Source organism: Lepisosteus oculatus, chromosome 6 (genome assembly GCF_040954835.1).
Source record: "Lepisosteus oculatus isolate fLepOcu1 chromosome 6, fLepOcu1.hap2, whole genome shotgun sequence".
Classification (NCBI taxonomy): Eukaryota; Metazoa; Chordata; class Actinopteri; order Semionotiformes; family Lepisosteidae; genus Lepisosteus; species Lepisosteus oculatus.
Genome location: NC_090701.1, coordinates 20,060,546 through 20,076,415, shown reverse-complemented (window position 1 = coordinate 20,076,415; position 15,870 = coordinate 20,060,546). Strand labels below are relative to the sequence as shown.

General features: G+C 37.2%; 1 protein-coding gene across 2 annotated transcripts in view; it reads right to left on the bottom strand.

Annotated features, from left to right (window-relative positions):
- Positions 1–2,173: 2,173 nt before the first annotated feature.
- Positions 2,174–15,870, bottom strand: part of egfra (epidermal growth factor receptor a (erythroblastic leukemia viral (v-erb-b) oncogene homolog, avian)) — a 118,226-nt gene continuing 104,529 nt past the window's right edge. For both annotated transcript variants that reach the window (XM_015354473.2, XM_015354474.2), the window contains exons 21-28: positions 13,977–14,132; positions 13,141–13,216; positions 11,191–11,337; positions 10,273–10,370; positions 9,389–9,556; positions 7,909–7,950; positions 7,101–7,191; positions 2,174–6,749 (exon numbers count right to left, since the gene is read on the bottom strand). In XM_015354473.2, the coding sequence (XP_015209959.1) occupies positions 6,394–6,749; positions 7,101–7,191; positions 7,909–7,950; positions 9,389–9,556; positions 10,273–10,370; positions 11,191–11,337; positions 13,141–13,216; positions 13,977–14,132 (1,134 nt within the window). In that variant the 3' untranslated portion in view covers positions 2,174–6,393. The remainder of the gene's footprint in view (positions 6,750–7,100; positions 7,192–7,908; positions 7,951–9,388; positions 9,557–10,272; positions 10,371–11,190; positions 11,338–13,140; positions 13,217–13,976; positions 14,133–15,870) is intronic.

The window sequence follows — 15,870 nt, the reverse complement described above, 5'->3', positions numbered from 1 at the left end:
CACCAAATCCTCTGTATTAACATAAATTCTGCCTGCATACTGTACCACTTTTGCCTAAACTTACAATTTGTGACCAAATACATTTTGAACAATTATAAAATCTGTACTATAGCATCCATTTTTCTATAGAAAAATCTGGTCATAATTTTCTGACCCAGTGTAGTACAGAACTAGAACAATTTGAGAAAAGGAGTTCTACATTGTAGAACAAGAGATTGTGAGTTCCCAGCCTACTGTATAACTGTAACATGTACATATCCACACAGATCATTCTTTGTGCATGATTACTTAATTAAACCATCAAACTGCGCAATGTTTCAAAGTGGAGCTAGAAAATGACATAAGGTTACATAAGCTTTGTGCTTTCCATGTGAGCATTTAAAAGGTCAACCTTGAAGATAACAAATTGAGTATATCAGAAGGACTGGCTTTAGAAATAGAATTGTATTAAGCATTTTATGTACTGAGCATCAAAAAGAAAACACTAATAAAAAACAAATAACTAAACCACATTCACCAGTTGGTACTGTACTGTAGTTTTACTACTGTAGTTTTTGTGTGTTCTTATATTTTATTTAATGTGCATTACATAAGTAAATTCATTATGCTGTTGTATGTAAATTTTTTATTAGCGGGGAGACAAATATACCTCAGCATATTTGGCCATCATTGGAAGTAATATAAGCTGTACACCTGATATTCTTGCTTTGCGTCAGGTTGCTATTGTTGTCTCGTGGGATTTTGTGCCATTTGTCTTGTAGATTCTGGACAAGCATGTACCAGTTTACTGGACACTGAGCCACAGACACCGCTCTTCTTCCAAACTTATCTCATAAATGTTCAAAGATGCTCAAGTCTTGAAAGTAAGGCATCCAGGGCACACTACGCTCACATTCTTAAGCTTTTGTGAGACAAGCAGCATGAAGACATGCTTTATGCTGCTGGAATGAGTAGGATTTGGTCGGTCGAGTGCCATGCAGTCACGTTACCGCCATTTCATATAAGCAGAGTTCTGTAGAGACTAGACACTCCCGCACAGACCATCACATTTGAACCTCCCCTTCCATTGATCCGTGTATCATGCTGCATGTTTTCAACAAACTCACTGGCATTTGTGGTGGTGGTTTACACAAAATCTTGTCTCATCACTGAAGAGGACTTGACTCCACTGCTGGTAAGTGCACCTATAGGTGCTGCTCTTTTCATGTGTCAGTGTCCTCTTGATGGCATGTTGGTTCCTTTACATGATTTTCCTTCTTGATTTCCCCTAGGTTTCACAGTCAACAGGTTTAAACACCTCCTATCCTTTTACAAGGCAATTGTCTCACTGAGCTGATTTATCACCTATGCAGCAGTCAAAATCACTCCAACTTATCATAGTTGGCGATGAATGTTAAATTAAACACAATAACATTATATTCTTATAAAGAAAAAATCACATTTTTTATTATTCTAAGGACATTCATGGACACATACAGTAGTGAGAAAAGTCTTTTGATGCTCAGTACATGTGTGCATAGCACATGTATTGGATATCATGTGTTTGTGTGGACACATCTCACAAATATGGAAGCACCTTTCAGCACTGAATCTCAACTTTGTACAAAGGAGACTTTCTGTGACCTGACATTGCTGTTTTGTTTTTCAGTTAATTACAGAAAGCAAACAGCAACAAAGGGAATATGTGACAAAACAAATGCGCTGTAAAGATTAAGTTCAACATTTTAAGACTCAGTGAGCAAATCTCTTCTTTACAAACTAGAAATTAAATGTAAGGGAAAGATAGTGTGTGGGCTTATTTGGAAAATAATCCATTTCCAGCCCTTGGCATTCTAGGGTTATTTGTTACAGCTGATTTTGGAAAGCTTTGCCTAAACTTGAGGGTACTATTAAGACCAAAATATGACATAATTGTTTTCTCTTAGAAGAGGATTTGGTGCACTTGTGAATTCAAAGGTAACACTAATTTTCTACTGAAGAACTTGCAAGTCTCATAGAGAACAAAACGTGCTAGTTCAATAGTTACAGTAAGTGCCATTATTCTTCTGTACGTAAGATTACCCTATAATTATAGTTTGATATCATGCTACTCTAGAGTCATAAAGTATGAATACAGAGTCAACTCATTCATGACCTCAGGAACAAAACCTTTTTACTAAAATACTAAAATTACTTCTCCTAGCCAATTAAAATAGAACTGTACATGTCTATACCAAGGCTAATCTAAATTATTCCACATGGTCCTTTACCTGGTGCAGTGAAAGTCTATTAAGCTAGAGTCCAGTCTGTTTTGTTTAAAGTCTTTATCTAAAATACTATTAAGCACAGATAAAAAGGTACCGAACAGCAAAGTGAAGAAAAAACTTGGAAAAAGCCACTGCTCAGGAAATGCAATGAAACTGTTTGGCAAGGCTGAAAATAGCTAAGGCAAATTAACTTGACAGCCACTAGTTTAGTAATGCAATGTTTTAGTATTTTTCAGTATTTGACTTGAAGTATCAAAGATTTATGCTGAATTTTAAAAAGCACTGAAAACACATCCTTGACATAAAACACAAAGAAACCTTGAGGAAAAATGCGCCTTTTACAATGTTCTGCTAGGTTGTCGGTTGTACTGTATGTATCACAATTAAACAAGTTCTGTAAAGCCTTCACAGTTATACATTAGCTGTCGCATTGATACCTAAAGGATAATTCTTAAAAAATTATCCTTTAGGTATCAATGAAAATATATATGAAAATACTTAGAAAATAAAAGACTATTCTTTCTAATGACTTCCAAAGCTAGAGGGATAAATGCGTTTAATGTGTACTTCTGTATCTGATTGCAAATGGTGTGGTGTTATATATAGTAAAGACAAATACTTAGAATAAAACACTTTGAATAGATTTTGCTGACATATGGCAGTTTACATTCAATACACTGTAAGCTAAACATCAGGCAACCTGAACTGAAAGCTCACTTAAGTACATACACGTGAGAGGATGCCATAAATACAGAATTTCAAATGAAATCCAGACAGCCAGGACAGCTGTGCATCCCTTTAAGAACAAACATGAAAACAACGGCACTATTCCTAAGGATTTAATGATTGCTATCCACAAAGTCTTTGGCTTATTACAAAGGAATATTTTCTTTACTACCGATTGATAAAAGGAGGTACATTAATACCTTGGTTTCTATCTATTGCATAACAGAAACAGCAAAAAATAAACAGAATCAAAAAGTTCAAGTTAGTTAGAGTTCAAATCTCTAAAAAAATATCACTTTTAAAGTTACAGAATAACTCTAGTGGACCCTTTACTGTACCTGAACTCAAAGACAACAACAAGGTTTATGTTGTGAAATTTTTAAATCTCTCTTTTGGGTAGTCCTGAGTTTGTATGACAGGAGATCCCAATGGTGAAAGTATCTTGTGGCTACAGCATAGTTTTTTTCTGCATTCCAGCCTTAGTATATGTCTGTCGTGTCAAATGCTGAGGGACAGCAACGTAAAAAATCCTCAGCATCAGAACTAGCTGAGATACAATAGCAATTTCTAAACCATGATCCCTACAGTTTCCAAACCAACACTGGAAAACATTAAATTGAAAATTAAGACTTAAAACTTATTTTTTGGACAATGTCTTCCCAGGGTCCACAGCCAAGAGCTGTCCTGATTCCAGTCTTCATGTTTCTGAATACCTCATGTTAAAGTAATGAGAAGATCAAAGAAAGTATGTAATGTGAAGTACTGAAAAGCTTGTTGCAAGTGCATTGAAACTGTGAGAGTGCTATTCACTTTCCAAGGCCTGACAATACAGCTTTATTTAGCAAGGTAGAAATAGGTCACTTGAGAAGTCAAAAGACCAAATGTCAGTTAGAGCTTCTCTCTCATTAACCAGTCTGAATTTGACCAGCAGGGCGCAGCTAGAAAAGGTTATTTCATCAGTTAACATATTACTGGTTATGTCAGTTTAGTTATCCAGAAACACAGATCTACTGTATGTGAGAGACTAGTTTTCTTTGGAAGAACCCTGATGTGTCTTCCTATGTTATTCTCTGAAATGTAAAAGTCAGCCCTTTTGCAATCTTGAAATTAAAAACAACTTAGAAATAAAACACGCCAGGTGACAAGTGGACAGGCAATACCTTAAATGAAAAGGATATGACAGTTGAAGACCTTTTTCGTAGACTCTGCAAGACGATTGATCATTTTTACCACATTGTTAGGTACTAGACAGTTGGGATACAACATCATAATACCAACTCCTCAAAGACCAGTTTTTAATTGTGAGTTTGTCAAGTGTCCATAGAGGCTTTGTCCAAAATCTAACAAAACATTCTAGCTCATTTCATAAGCGTACACTGTAGTAGTCTGTAGTAGTCGGTATATTACATTTTTTTCAACGTAACAGATATCCATAAATCACGTAATCAAGTCATTAATTGTAGTGAGCTGAAATGCGAAACATAAGAATGTGAGAATTTTCTTTCACAGGAAATCTTCTGTAGGTGAACAGAACTGTTCAGATTTCCATTTTACATTCAAATATTTATGTATCTCATCTTTTTCACGATTACTTCTAGTAATGTTATGTTATTTATAACAAACTACATCTCCTTTTACAAATACATTTAAACACAACCACCTTATAAGAAATCCATTTAAAGCAGAAATCTCACATAGACACTAAAAGCACAAGACACTACCATATCTGTTCTTTGCTTTAGTGAAAACAGGATGCGTTTTCTCATTCTACAGTAAGCTGCCAATTTCAGACTTTAGCAGCTGCCTACTCCTTCCTTAGAGACTTCCCCTCTTGTCCTGAATTGTTTCTGTTTCACTGTCATATCTAAGCTGCCTAACTGCCAAAAGCAAGAAACTCAATAAATGATAATAAGAAGGACAATATGCTACATTGTTTTTGAATAAAATGGAAAAAAAATATTTATGGTAAAGCAGAAATGTTTAACTGCAGTGTTGGCACTCAAATGTTTAACTATTAACTTTTAAATTCTCCTCATTGCATGAAATCACCTTTGCAGTTCTTCCATACAAATGTTTTGAAAGGCAAATATATTTGACCTTTCGCAAAAATTAAAAAACATATAAAAGAATACTGCTTTCTTCTTGCTCTTTCCAGAAATCTTTTCTGTAAATCTTAAAAGAACTTTAGTTTTCTGTTGTTCAATGTCTGTACCCAAACAGTTTTCACAATCAAATTTATGAAGTATGGTGTACTGTATATGTATTTCTTTAAAACATGATAAAACGACCTCATTCACAACGTTAGTTGTACCCAAAAGAATTTCAGAGCTCTTTGAAAACGATGTGGTTAAATAACAAAAAGCAAAAATGTTTACACCTTTTTGATGAATAAATACACATAAAATTGGAACTACATCTGTTGACAGCACAGGAAATATTAGACTTCAGCCTTACTTAGCCACTACTCTGATTTAGTCCTTTTTCATCCAACCAATTAATAAAAACACCAAATACTGTGTGGAAATGAAGATCTGGTCCTAAGTTCTTCCCAAAACAACCTGTGGACACACTAGATCCCAGTGAATTATTATAGCAACCCAACTGGAAACCCAACATTGCACTTTTTGGACAGCTTTGGTCTCTGGGTCAAACAGCACAAACAAATGATCCTGTATGTGATTTGGGACATCAGTTGGAGACATTCAATTAACATACCCATTAAGAATGATCTTGGAATCCATGAACGCCACACAATATACAGTATTTTTCATGGATAAACACTTTAAAAACACTCTTCTGATCCAAGGGAATGTCTAATATGGCTTTTTAAGTCAAAACATAATGAATGAAAAAACAAAAAAACTCCTCCTTTGTGTTGCTTGGTCTCTCTTAATGGAGGCCACACTTCTGCAGAATCACAATCAGTCCATTTATGAGGCTGAAAGCCTATTTCTCCAAAAAAAAAACAGAGATACTGTTGTTTGTATCTTAGCTAAGAATTAAAATCAAGCACCTAGTCACTTGCTAACCAACATGTTAATGCTCATATTCACCCTGTGTATTTTCAATTTTCAATTTATGGCTTAGAGAAAAAGTAGAAACATTTTTCATTCTGTTCACGGAAGGTGGGGTGGATCATGTTTTTAAGATGTGTGATCGATCTTTAAGTTGAAGGAAGGGAAATAATCGTAATTGCTTTGCTTAGTGTCATAGCCATCACGTCACTGGGGACAGAAGCATCCTTGCAGGTAAGAAGGTGGGAAAGGAGATCAAGCTGATGCTGCTAATGGCACTTCTCTGAACTCCATCCACTACGTTTGTTGAAACTGTTTTGCTGTATCAGAGCCCAGGCTTACAGGAGGTTTGAGAAACTGGGAACAGCTATATCCAAGAAGGTGCACTCAATCCACGAAAGAATCGACTAGTGTACCTCGGCCTGCGCTGACAAGGCCAAGTACTCAGTGTTTTCAGCAGCGGGAAGATGCCCATTGACCTTGGACTTGGGAGGAAAGAAGTCCTGCTGGTAATCAGGATTGTCCAGGCTGGTTTGGTGAGTGACTTTTTGGTCGCAGTAGTGTGGGTTGTCAAACAAGGGCCTGGGCAAAGCCGGCTGTACGGTGTTGAGGTATTCGTGGAAGTCAGCGGTGTTGCTGAAGGAATTCAGATACTGAGAGTCTGCATTTTGAGCCCTCGTCACTGCTGAGATGGGAACAACACTGTCCTGATAGATGGGGTTCATGACGTCGGACACTGGGTTCCCATTTTGGTTCACATACTCTGTCAGACACAACAGAAGGATTCAATTAGAGACTCTAATCTTGATTCATTTCACTGCTGTTGGACCCTTGAGGGAGGCTCCAGTAAAATACTCAAGTGTGTACATGGGCAGCTTAAATGTAAATGTAAGTGTCAGCCAAACAAAATAATGATGATGTCACATACACTTTCAATCAGAAAATCAGAATGAATGCGAAAAAGACACAGATGGTCAATGATGATGGAATAAAATGCACCCTCCCACTGTACCTTATTTGAATGAAGTACCGCATTAATCAAAAATATTTGTTTTTGAAAATTATTCACTAAGCGTTCAATGTTTATGCAATGTACACAGCATCCATCACTCACCTGGTACAGGCTGAAAGTCCTTTTCGAAAGCTCCATCTGTAGGGTCAGTAATATAGCGCTGGATGAAGCTATCCTCTCTCATCGGATATCCCTGATAATCAAAAACACAAGAAAAAAAGTCAGGTTTTGCAAACCAAGTAAAAATGAAATATAAGCTGTCATTCTGGTTTGACAACCTTCATGCAATATTTATTCACAGTATTGAAAAGGAGAACCAGTCCCACCCTGATAACATTCCATGTGTCTTTTAATATTTCATACTGTGAAAAATATTTTGGGTTAAGAAGTCTATACAGTATGTAAATGTACTGTAATTACATCTTTAAAAATGTTTAATATAAAAAAAATGTTAAAAGGTGAGTTACAAATGTCAACTAAACAACATAACTCTTTTTACTGCATTAGAGCCTTTAAACATTCTGGCTATCCAATCCTACAATCACACAGCCTAGCACATATCAGACGTCAAAAAGTGTTCTGAATGTGCACCAGTGGGAGGACTGGCATGCATTTTATCAAGTTCTCAGGAACGTCAAAGAAGACACCTTTAAAATGGGGTTTCTGAAAAATACAGATTTGGCTTTTCTAGGCTGTGTAGTATCAGTCCATCAGTTTTCTAATCACTTTATCCAATACAGGTTTGTAGCAGTTCAGTGATGCAGTCAGTAAGAACAGTCGTTGCCTTTAAAAAAAAAAATTATCCTTCCTTGAAATATAAATTCCTGGTACCATTTACTGCACAAACTTAAAAAAAGACTAATGTTATTTCTCACAGGAGCCCAGTACTAGCTCTTTCAATTCCACTTACCCCATTTCTGATCGTGCAAGATCCCATGCTGCTGTTAAGGCTCTGTAATTCAATAATGAAATTCAAATTATATCCTTTGAATTAACTAAATAACAAGATCACATACTGGTGCAAAACCACTGATAAACATTTCACACTCCCTTCCCACACTGTTATCCTTTATGGGTTTAATGGGTTTCCAGTTGTATCATTTTAAAACCTCGCTCAATTAAAAAGTACTTGAATACTATTACTCAAAAAGGACAACCTACAATCTTTTGAACTTTTTGTGACAGCATACAGAACTAGATTGTAGACAGTATATTTCAAGCTTTGTGTTTTGGGAAGCCCCTGTCCACTATATCCCTGCCTTCTAAAATTAGAAGATTCCTCCGCCCTGCTTCCAGGAGGAAACTACATTTCTAGATAGGCAGAGGGAAAGATGATTCGTTTGCTTATTGTGTGTTGAGGATCAGCTGTTAGTGATTGGCAAGTCTTTCACAGTATAAAAGGTATTAGGCACTTTATGTATGCTGTTGGCATTTTACAGTACAGTATATACTGCTTTAAGAAAAATGACGTGAAAGCACAAAAGCATGACCGACTAAATTAATTTTCAGAAAAGGGTTGAATAATTTTGAACCTTTAAGAATAATATTGCTAAAATCTCTGCATCTCATCACAGTGTTCTAAAATTACATTTACTAGGTGGCAATATGCCATACCATTAGAAGGAAACTGCTCCATGAAGAGCCTTACATACAAAGCAGGATTATATGGATAACAGTCTGAGTGCTTTTGGTGAACAGTGTAGACCTGGTAGTCAGTACCTGATGTTTGTAGCTATGAAACCTCAGGAAGAGGATTTAACCACCCACAGCCATCTCACTTGCTCTATTTGGCTGCCAGGTACATGCATTCCCATTTCAGCTGTGTTTGAAATTTAACTGACTTTCCCTTTCCCTCCCACATATCCGCCTATGCATTCAATTTCCCTTGATTTCTTCTGTCCCAGTGGGTCTTTGATCAGGCTCATATCCTTGGCAAGGAAGTTGTTCTCCAGCCAAGTGGACTGGGCCAAAAAAGTACAACATCTCCCGCAGTCATTACCCAGACAACACTTATCCGTTGTTGCCTCAAGGCCCAGCACACAATGTACAAAAACACAGATAAAGTTTTGAATTATTCTGTCCTTTCTAATGCCAAAATGTATACATCCTTAGCAAGAGATGAAAAATGCACTGCTGCAGAACATAATTCTGATAATCAACGAGAAGATGTGTGTTAAACTAACCTACATAACATCGTATTTGTAGACACAATTGCAATGAAGCGCTCAGCCCATGACCCAATAAATGTGTCAAAAATGTGCCCACAGCTGTAGTACAGAGAAAGTGTCACACAGATCCATATTAGAATATGTTGGGAGCAAAACTGACACATCTTCCATTTTCCACTCCCGGCACCGCAAGACCCTCAGATGACTTTGAGATGGCTTTACCATAGAGTGTAAGAGCTGCATCCGAGACGTGCTGGGGCTGTTGAAGAAGCCGTTGTAGGGAACGAGATACTCATCTGCATCCACAACATCATCCATTTCATCTCCATCAATCAAGGTGCGATAGAACTTGGAATCAGTGGGGCTTGGCAAATGCATGCGTTCATCACCCTGTGAAACAACAGAACAACTTAATCGGAAAGAAAAAAAACACCTGTACATTAACTTTGACAATCTTTGAGATTCACTAAGAAGTGGTACACATACTGTAGAAAAAATTACAAAGAGTCTATTTTCCACTTCATTGTGATTTGAAATACCATAACACTAAGCACAACTGCTGGATCGGGAGATATAATGTACTGTGTGTCTCAGATCCTAGGGAAATCTTTAATAAAATCTTGTAATATGGCAGGTTCTCACACTGTAGGTTTTTGCCACACACAAAGAAGAGTTAAGCCAAATAGTAACAACATGGTCAGATGTGTTTTCTTAAAAATGTATCTAGCCAACTTTTCATTTAGGGTGTGAGCTCTCTTTTTTGCATGTGTTTTTGTTTTGTATTCATAATTGTGTTTCTGAAAAAGTTGGTAACTTAAAGTAGAAAGAAAATGAGCTTTGTGGTACTAATCTGAGTTCTGACAGGGCAAAGTGGTCATCTAGGCTAATTTCACAGACACTGAGAAATATTGATCCTAAGGAGAAGAAATGGAATACTATATATAAACAAAAGGAATCCTGCAAAATGAAAAACAAAAATCTCAAAGCACAGATGCAGTGAGCTTTAAACACACAAATACTCATGAAATTACAAGATAAGAGATTCAATGCTGGTTCCCTAAAATAAACTCTACATGGCAAAAGATGTATACTTTAGCTCTTTTTACCTGTATGACAAGATAGCGGGGGGGATCCCGAGCCATTTTTGAAAACTCTGCAATAAGCTCTCGGAATCTGGGTCTGCTATCTGCATCGATCATCCAGCCTGAGTGATATACATAAGAACAAATATGGAAACCATGCTTCATGGTAAAGACAACAGGAAAATGAGTTCAAGACTAATTAACTCCAAATAGTCAATAAACTGAGTCTTAAAGCTGAATGGTTCAACTAGCTAAGGTTCAGTGGAAACTGTAATAATTCCTCGGTGCATTATTTTCTCATTTGGCACTACCTCTGTATAATCTGTGGGATTCACAGTGAGAAAGATAGGAGATGGATCTGACAGTTATGTATATCAGAGGAAAATGTACAAGCATAGAACTTCCACTTTATGCTCATAAAGGGCCAATCTGGAAAGTCAGTGTTATGCTCTCAGTCCTGCCTTGTGTCCTTCGCTTTGGATGCCTACAGGGCTGCCACAGCCCTTCCCAGGACTTACAGATGATTATAGATGGATGGATAGAAAGAGGAAAAACAATTGCCGAACCCACATTCTCTAAATTCCAAGGTTACTTATTGTGGTAGGCCAGCAGTAATCAGCCTAGCAGTTTCAGCTGACCTGCCACTAGAGGTCGTTCAGGCCTCTATTACATGTAAACAACTTCACATGTGGTGTACAAGTTGATTAAATGAGCCACTTCAGGAGAGACAGACCTGTTGCACATCTTTATCTCTGTTGTCTTAAAAAAAAGTACTATATGTACAATAAAAGTACTCACACGGGAGGCAAAGTTGGTGAGTTCTAAATAAATACATTTTAAAACAGTAGAGATGTTTCATTTATTGTTTTTGTGATGCTGGTTAATTCTTTTGGGTTTGTGGGGGAAGGGGTTCAGAATGCACAACGCAGATACAACACTTACACTTCACCATGATCATGTAGACGTCAATGGTACAGATGGGAGGCTGGGGCAGGCGTTCGCCTTTCTCTAGGATCCCTGCAATCTCACTGGCTGGAATTCCATCGTAAGGCTTTGACCCAAAGGTCATTAACTCCCAAACTGTCACACCTAAGCAGAAGAACCTGGAATCAGGTGAACTGGACCAACCACCTCACAGAGTACCATTCCACAGTCAAACATACCAAACTCTTAACATCGTGATGAGGCTGGTTAATCAATAAAAAAAACCACATATAGCCCGTGGAATCATCTCGAATGACACATGATGGTTTCGCAGCAACTGCACTGTGAATAAGATGAATACAAATCACACGGTCACAGTATCTGTGGACCTGCTGCTATTCAGGCAGGGTGAGTAGTGAATGAGTCATTTTCAGAGTAAAAGGATTAGTGTTACTATTTAAAAGAAAATGACATTGAACTGTAAAATACATTTTAAAATCACTTTCTCTAATTGTTCTCTACTCAGAAGCTACTGACTAGTTATCAGTTGAAATCGTAACGAATTGAGCTGCTTGAATTTTAATTCCTAAAATAGTCTCTAAACAGCCCCGGTGTTTCAGGTTCCAGGTTGTATTTTTATTTGCTCAGACTTTCTGAACTTGGTCAGGAAAAGTTATCTGACAATCTGAAATATAAACCTTTTTTCTGATCTGTAGCCTTGGAAACTCTTCCTTTAAAAACACTGAAGTGTAACATGACTTTTCCCCAGATTATAATCAAAACTCTTGCCAAAAATCTGTTAAAGTGGTGTCTTTCCACAGACTATACAGAAGAAGCCACCAGCAAACAAAAAGCCCATGTCAAGAGATGTAGTTTTCTTTGAAATTACTGTTGGTATTTTAGGTGGGGTTACAGTAGGTTATGATGTAATGTTTTAGTGATTTTTTAATATTGATGGTATTCTCTTCTTTCGTTGCTTTGCATGATAAAAAATTATGAATAGTTACTAAATATACACTCCCTCAGTAGGTACAAAGGGTGTCCAGGAGTGCTGTCTGTTCAGGTCTGACTTAGGACAAGGCCTCTGCGCTGTAAAATGAAACTATATTACAGCTCCTCTGTGGTTAACTATACAAGTTCCTGCGGATATTACTGAGCTCATGGGAATGAATTTTAAAAAAAGCAGTAACTGCATATTTTATCCAGTATCCTCTCCAGGGCCTCTTTAGCGTCAGTTCTTGGGTTTGCTGAAGCTTTTAGTAGGTCAAATTTAAGCTTACCTTCATTTTCCACATGCACTAACTTACAGTAGTGTATTTGTTAGAAAAAACACACAGCTTTTGGAGCTTGCCAGTGAATTATCTTAAATTCTTAAATGCTTAATTAGTAACTACACTTTACATATACTGTACATCTTTTTAAGTTTTTCTCTGGCAATATTCCAGCTGGCAACTGTGTTGAAAGCCATTTAATAAAGAATACACATGAAATCCACAGACATACAGGTTCCTGGACTAGACTTTCATGGTTCCTGTTAAGAAATAGGTGCAATGGCTTGTCTGAAAAATGAATAAAACAGAGACTTTCTGCCTTAGCCACAGCCTGGTCATCTGCAGGCAGCGGAGAAATGTGATCCACTCATCTCAGAGAGCTAGTGTTTTATTGCAAGGAACAGCAGAGGCTGAGCCACGAGGCCTGCATCTCCAAAGTCACTTGACTGCTCCCAATGTGTGTGAGTCAAGACTTGACAGCAGGGTATTTTATGAATCGCAGGTGTTGACTGTTCTTTGTAGTCTGTAAGAGCTAACCGGAGATGTACTTTCCACCTGTCAGCCAGGCCTTGTGAATAGAAAAAATGCCCTGAATCACTTCGTTTGGATCCCTGATACAACACGATCCCTCTGAATCCCACACTACACTAGTTTAGTATAATTTCAGCCTGTCTGCACCATATGGCCTTTGACCTACCATAACTCCAGACGTCACTCTGATGTGTGTAGATTCTGTGCAGAATTGACTCCAAGGCCATCCACTTGATTGGCACCTACCAAGGCAAGATTTAGTGAAATGTATAGCAGTCCTTCATCACTAGTCATTTTGTTTTTCTTGCATGAAAGTAGTAACAAATGATTGCATCTACAGAATCTTTCTACAATTATTAACTGTATGGGAAAAAAAACCTTTTAATGAAAACAGAACACAATAGTGTTTGAGACTGTCAAAGAATTCCATACAGTTTTTAAAGAAAGAGTGAAGCATTGGTTTACTACAGAGCAACACAAACTAAAATTAGTTGAGAAAATAAATTGCATTAAATAAAACCATTTACTGTATATTAGTGATAAACAATATAAAAACATTTTGTTTTCTGGTATTTCATATAGATACATTCATAGCAGAAATTCCAGCTTTCTTCTAAGGTCTGTTAAGTATTTCACAGTAACAGAAGGGTCCCATTTCATTAATAGAATAGTAACAAACTAGAACTTTTCAAATAAAAATAAAATCCACAACAGTTTCAGAGATACTTCGCTCAGTGCCACTTCTGTCTGCCAGTTAAAAAGTTAACTAAATGCCCAATGTATTAATAAATGCATAAAATAAATAAGAACACTTGGTGCCTTGTTTTGGCAGTCTGCTGAATACTCCTAGTTAAAGCTGTGACTTGTGTTTTCTTAAAATTACAGTTTTACTACTACAATAGTGTAGTACTACTCTTTAGAAATTTAATTTTAATTGCGCCACTCTACACTTCTGTGCTACATTCTGTATTTCTTGTTTTTTTCTGAGAACGTTGCTGTTACCTTTCCTCCATCGGCGTGATATTCCTTCTCGTCGGCGCTGAGGAGCTTGGCCAGCCCAAAGTCGGTGATCTTCACGTGCTGGGGGGTCTTCACCAAGACATTCCTCGCGGCCAGGTCACGGTGCACCAGGTGTCGCTCCTCCAGGTAGTTCATACCCTGGCGAGGACAGGCAAAGCATGATCAGTGAATATTAGCACCGGATAGACCAGATTGTTGGAGACCCACTACATGTCTATGGCGACGCAGAAGATGACACTGAGTACAAGCGCGAGGAAAGCAAAGAAGAATGCAAACAAAGGCACAGAAGAATGTGAGGAAGAATGCAAAAATGAGAAAAGAAACAATTGCATCACTTCAGTTATCCTGCTGAAACCCTACAGTGTACATCTTTGCATGGCCGAAGAAAATGCTGCTTATTCATCGGACTGTTGATTTATTTTTATTAGGTGTTCAAAACAGAACAATTTGTTAGTACACTGCTTTGAAGTACAAAGTTTAGGGACATTTTTAAAGCACATTTTTTAGGAGCTATTTCTTTCACCCAGCTAACCTGTCTGCTAGTTAGTAACTAATTATGCCATTAAAAATGGGAAAGATACCATCCAGCTGTTTCTTTAAGGAAACCAGAGTATTGTCTTCAACAACATGGTTCAGTAGCTTGTTCAATGCTCCCCCTACCTTTTGCACTACGAAGTGCCTTCTGTTCTCTGTTTTAAATGCACTTCCACGTAGTTTCCACTTGTGGAATAAGACAGTTATCTATTTTATTCCCCATTGTGGTACTCCTTTCCATCCCTCTCTTGACCTTTCTGATATCAGTTTTATCTTTACTGACGATTCATTTTTCTCATATTTTTAAACTGGACCTTTAAGCATTTTATAAAGCTCTTCCTCTCCCCTTGTATTTTCATCATTAATTCTTGTAAACATTTGAAATTTAGTTTTTAGCTTTTGCGTTACACTGGAGGTAAATCTGTTCAGTGCTTTAATCCCTTTAAACTGTTTCTGTCCATTCTCCAACTATTTCTATCCTTTTGCATTCTTCTTCTCCTAAGCTCTGTCTCGCTCCTTCAAAGTCTGCTCCCCTGAAACTGTACACTTCGTTTTGGACACAGTCTGTACAGTTTCAAAATATGCTTCAAAGCATGTCACATTACCACCACAGTTCCCTTAGGGTTCACTCTTCATTTTACATCACTTTTCTCTATTGTTTGAAACGTCAAGATCAAAACAGGCATTTCCTCTTGTAGGTGAACCTAGTAACTGGATAAAAAAGCAGTCATTAACCACGTCTACTATTATTTCAGTTTCTGCAGGTGACATTCCAGTAGGTTTTTCTCATGATATCTTCTTTTGCACATAAAATACTTGCTTTCATTATACAATGTTGGATTTAAATAAACATTTGCAAACATCTGTATACTCCTAACTCCGTTACTTCAGGGTGTTGTTTGACGGGTCTGATCGATATTGATTATAAGCCTCTTAATTCCATTCATTTTAGTTCCTGCACCTGAATACTCTTTTTGATATATGATGCTACACCTCCTGTTCTTCTATATTTCCTCACTCCAGAACAGAGTGTTCATTATGTGGTAATGTTACATTCACCTCCATTGTTTTTGGTTAGCCATGTTTCTTGTTTCCAGTTATGTCATAATTGCCTGCTAATGTAATAGCTTCGATTACATTTGTCTCCATTGTTTTGTTTCTAACATTTCTAGCATTTATGTATAACCATTTAATTGCCTGGTCCTTTTTTTCCTCTTTGGCTCTCCTTTTGTCTTTGCTTCCCTTTGGATTTTCTTTGGCTTTGCCCTTTTTGAAATCTACTTTAAGTATATGTGTATTTTCTTCTTGATCCTTGTACCAAGATGACACCTTTCATTTAGGT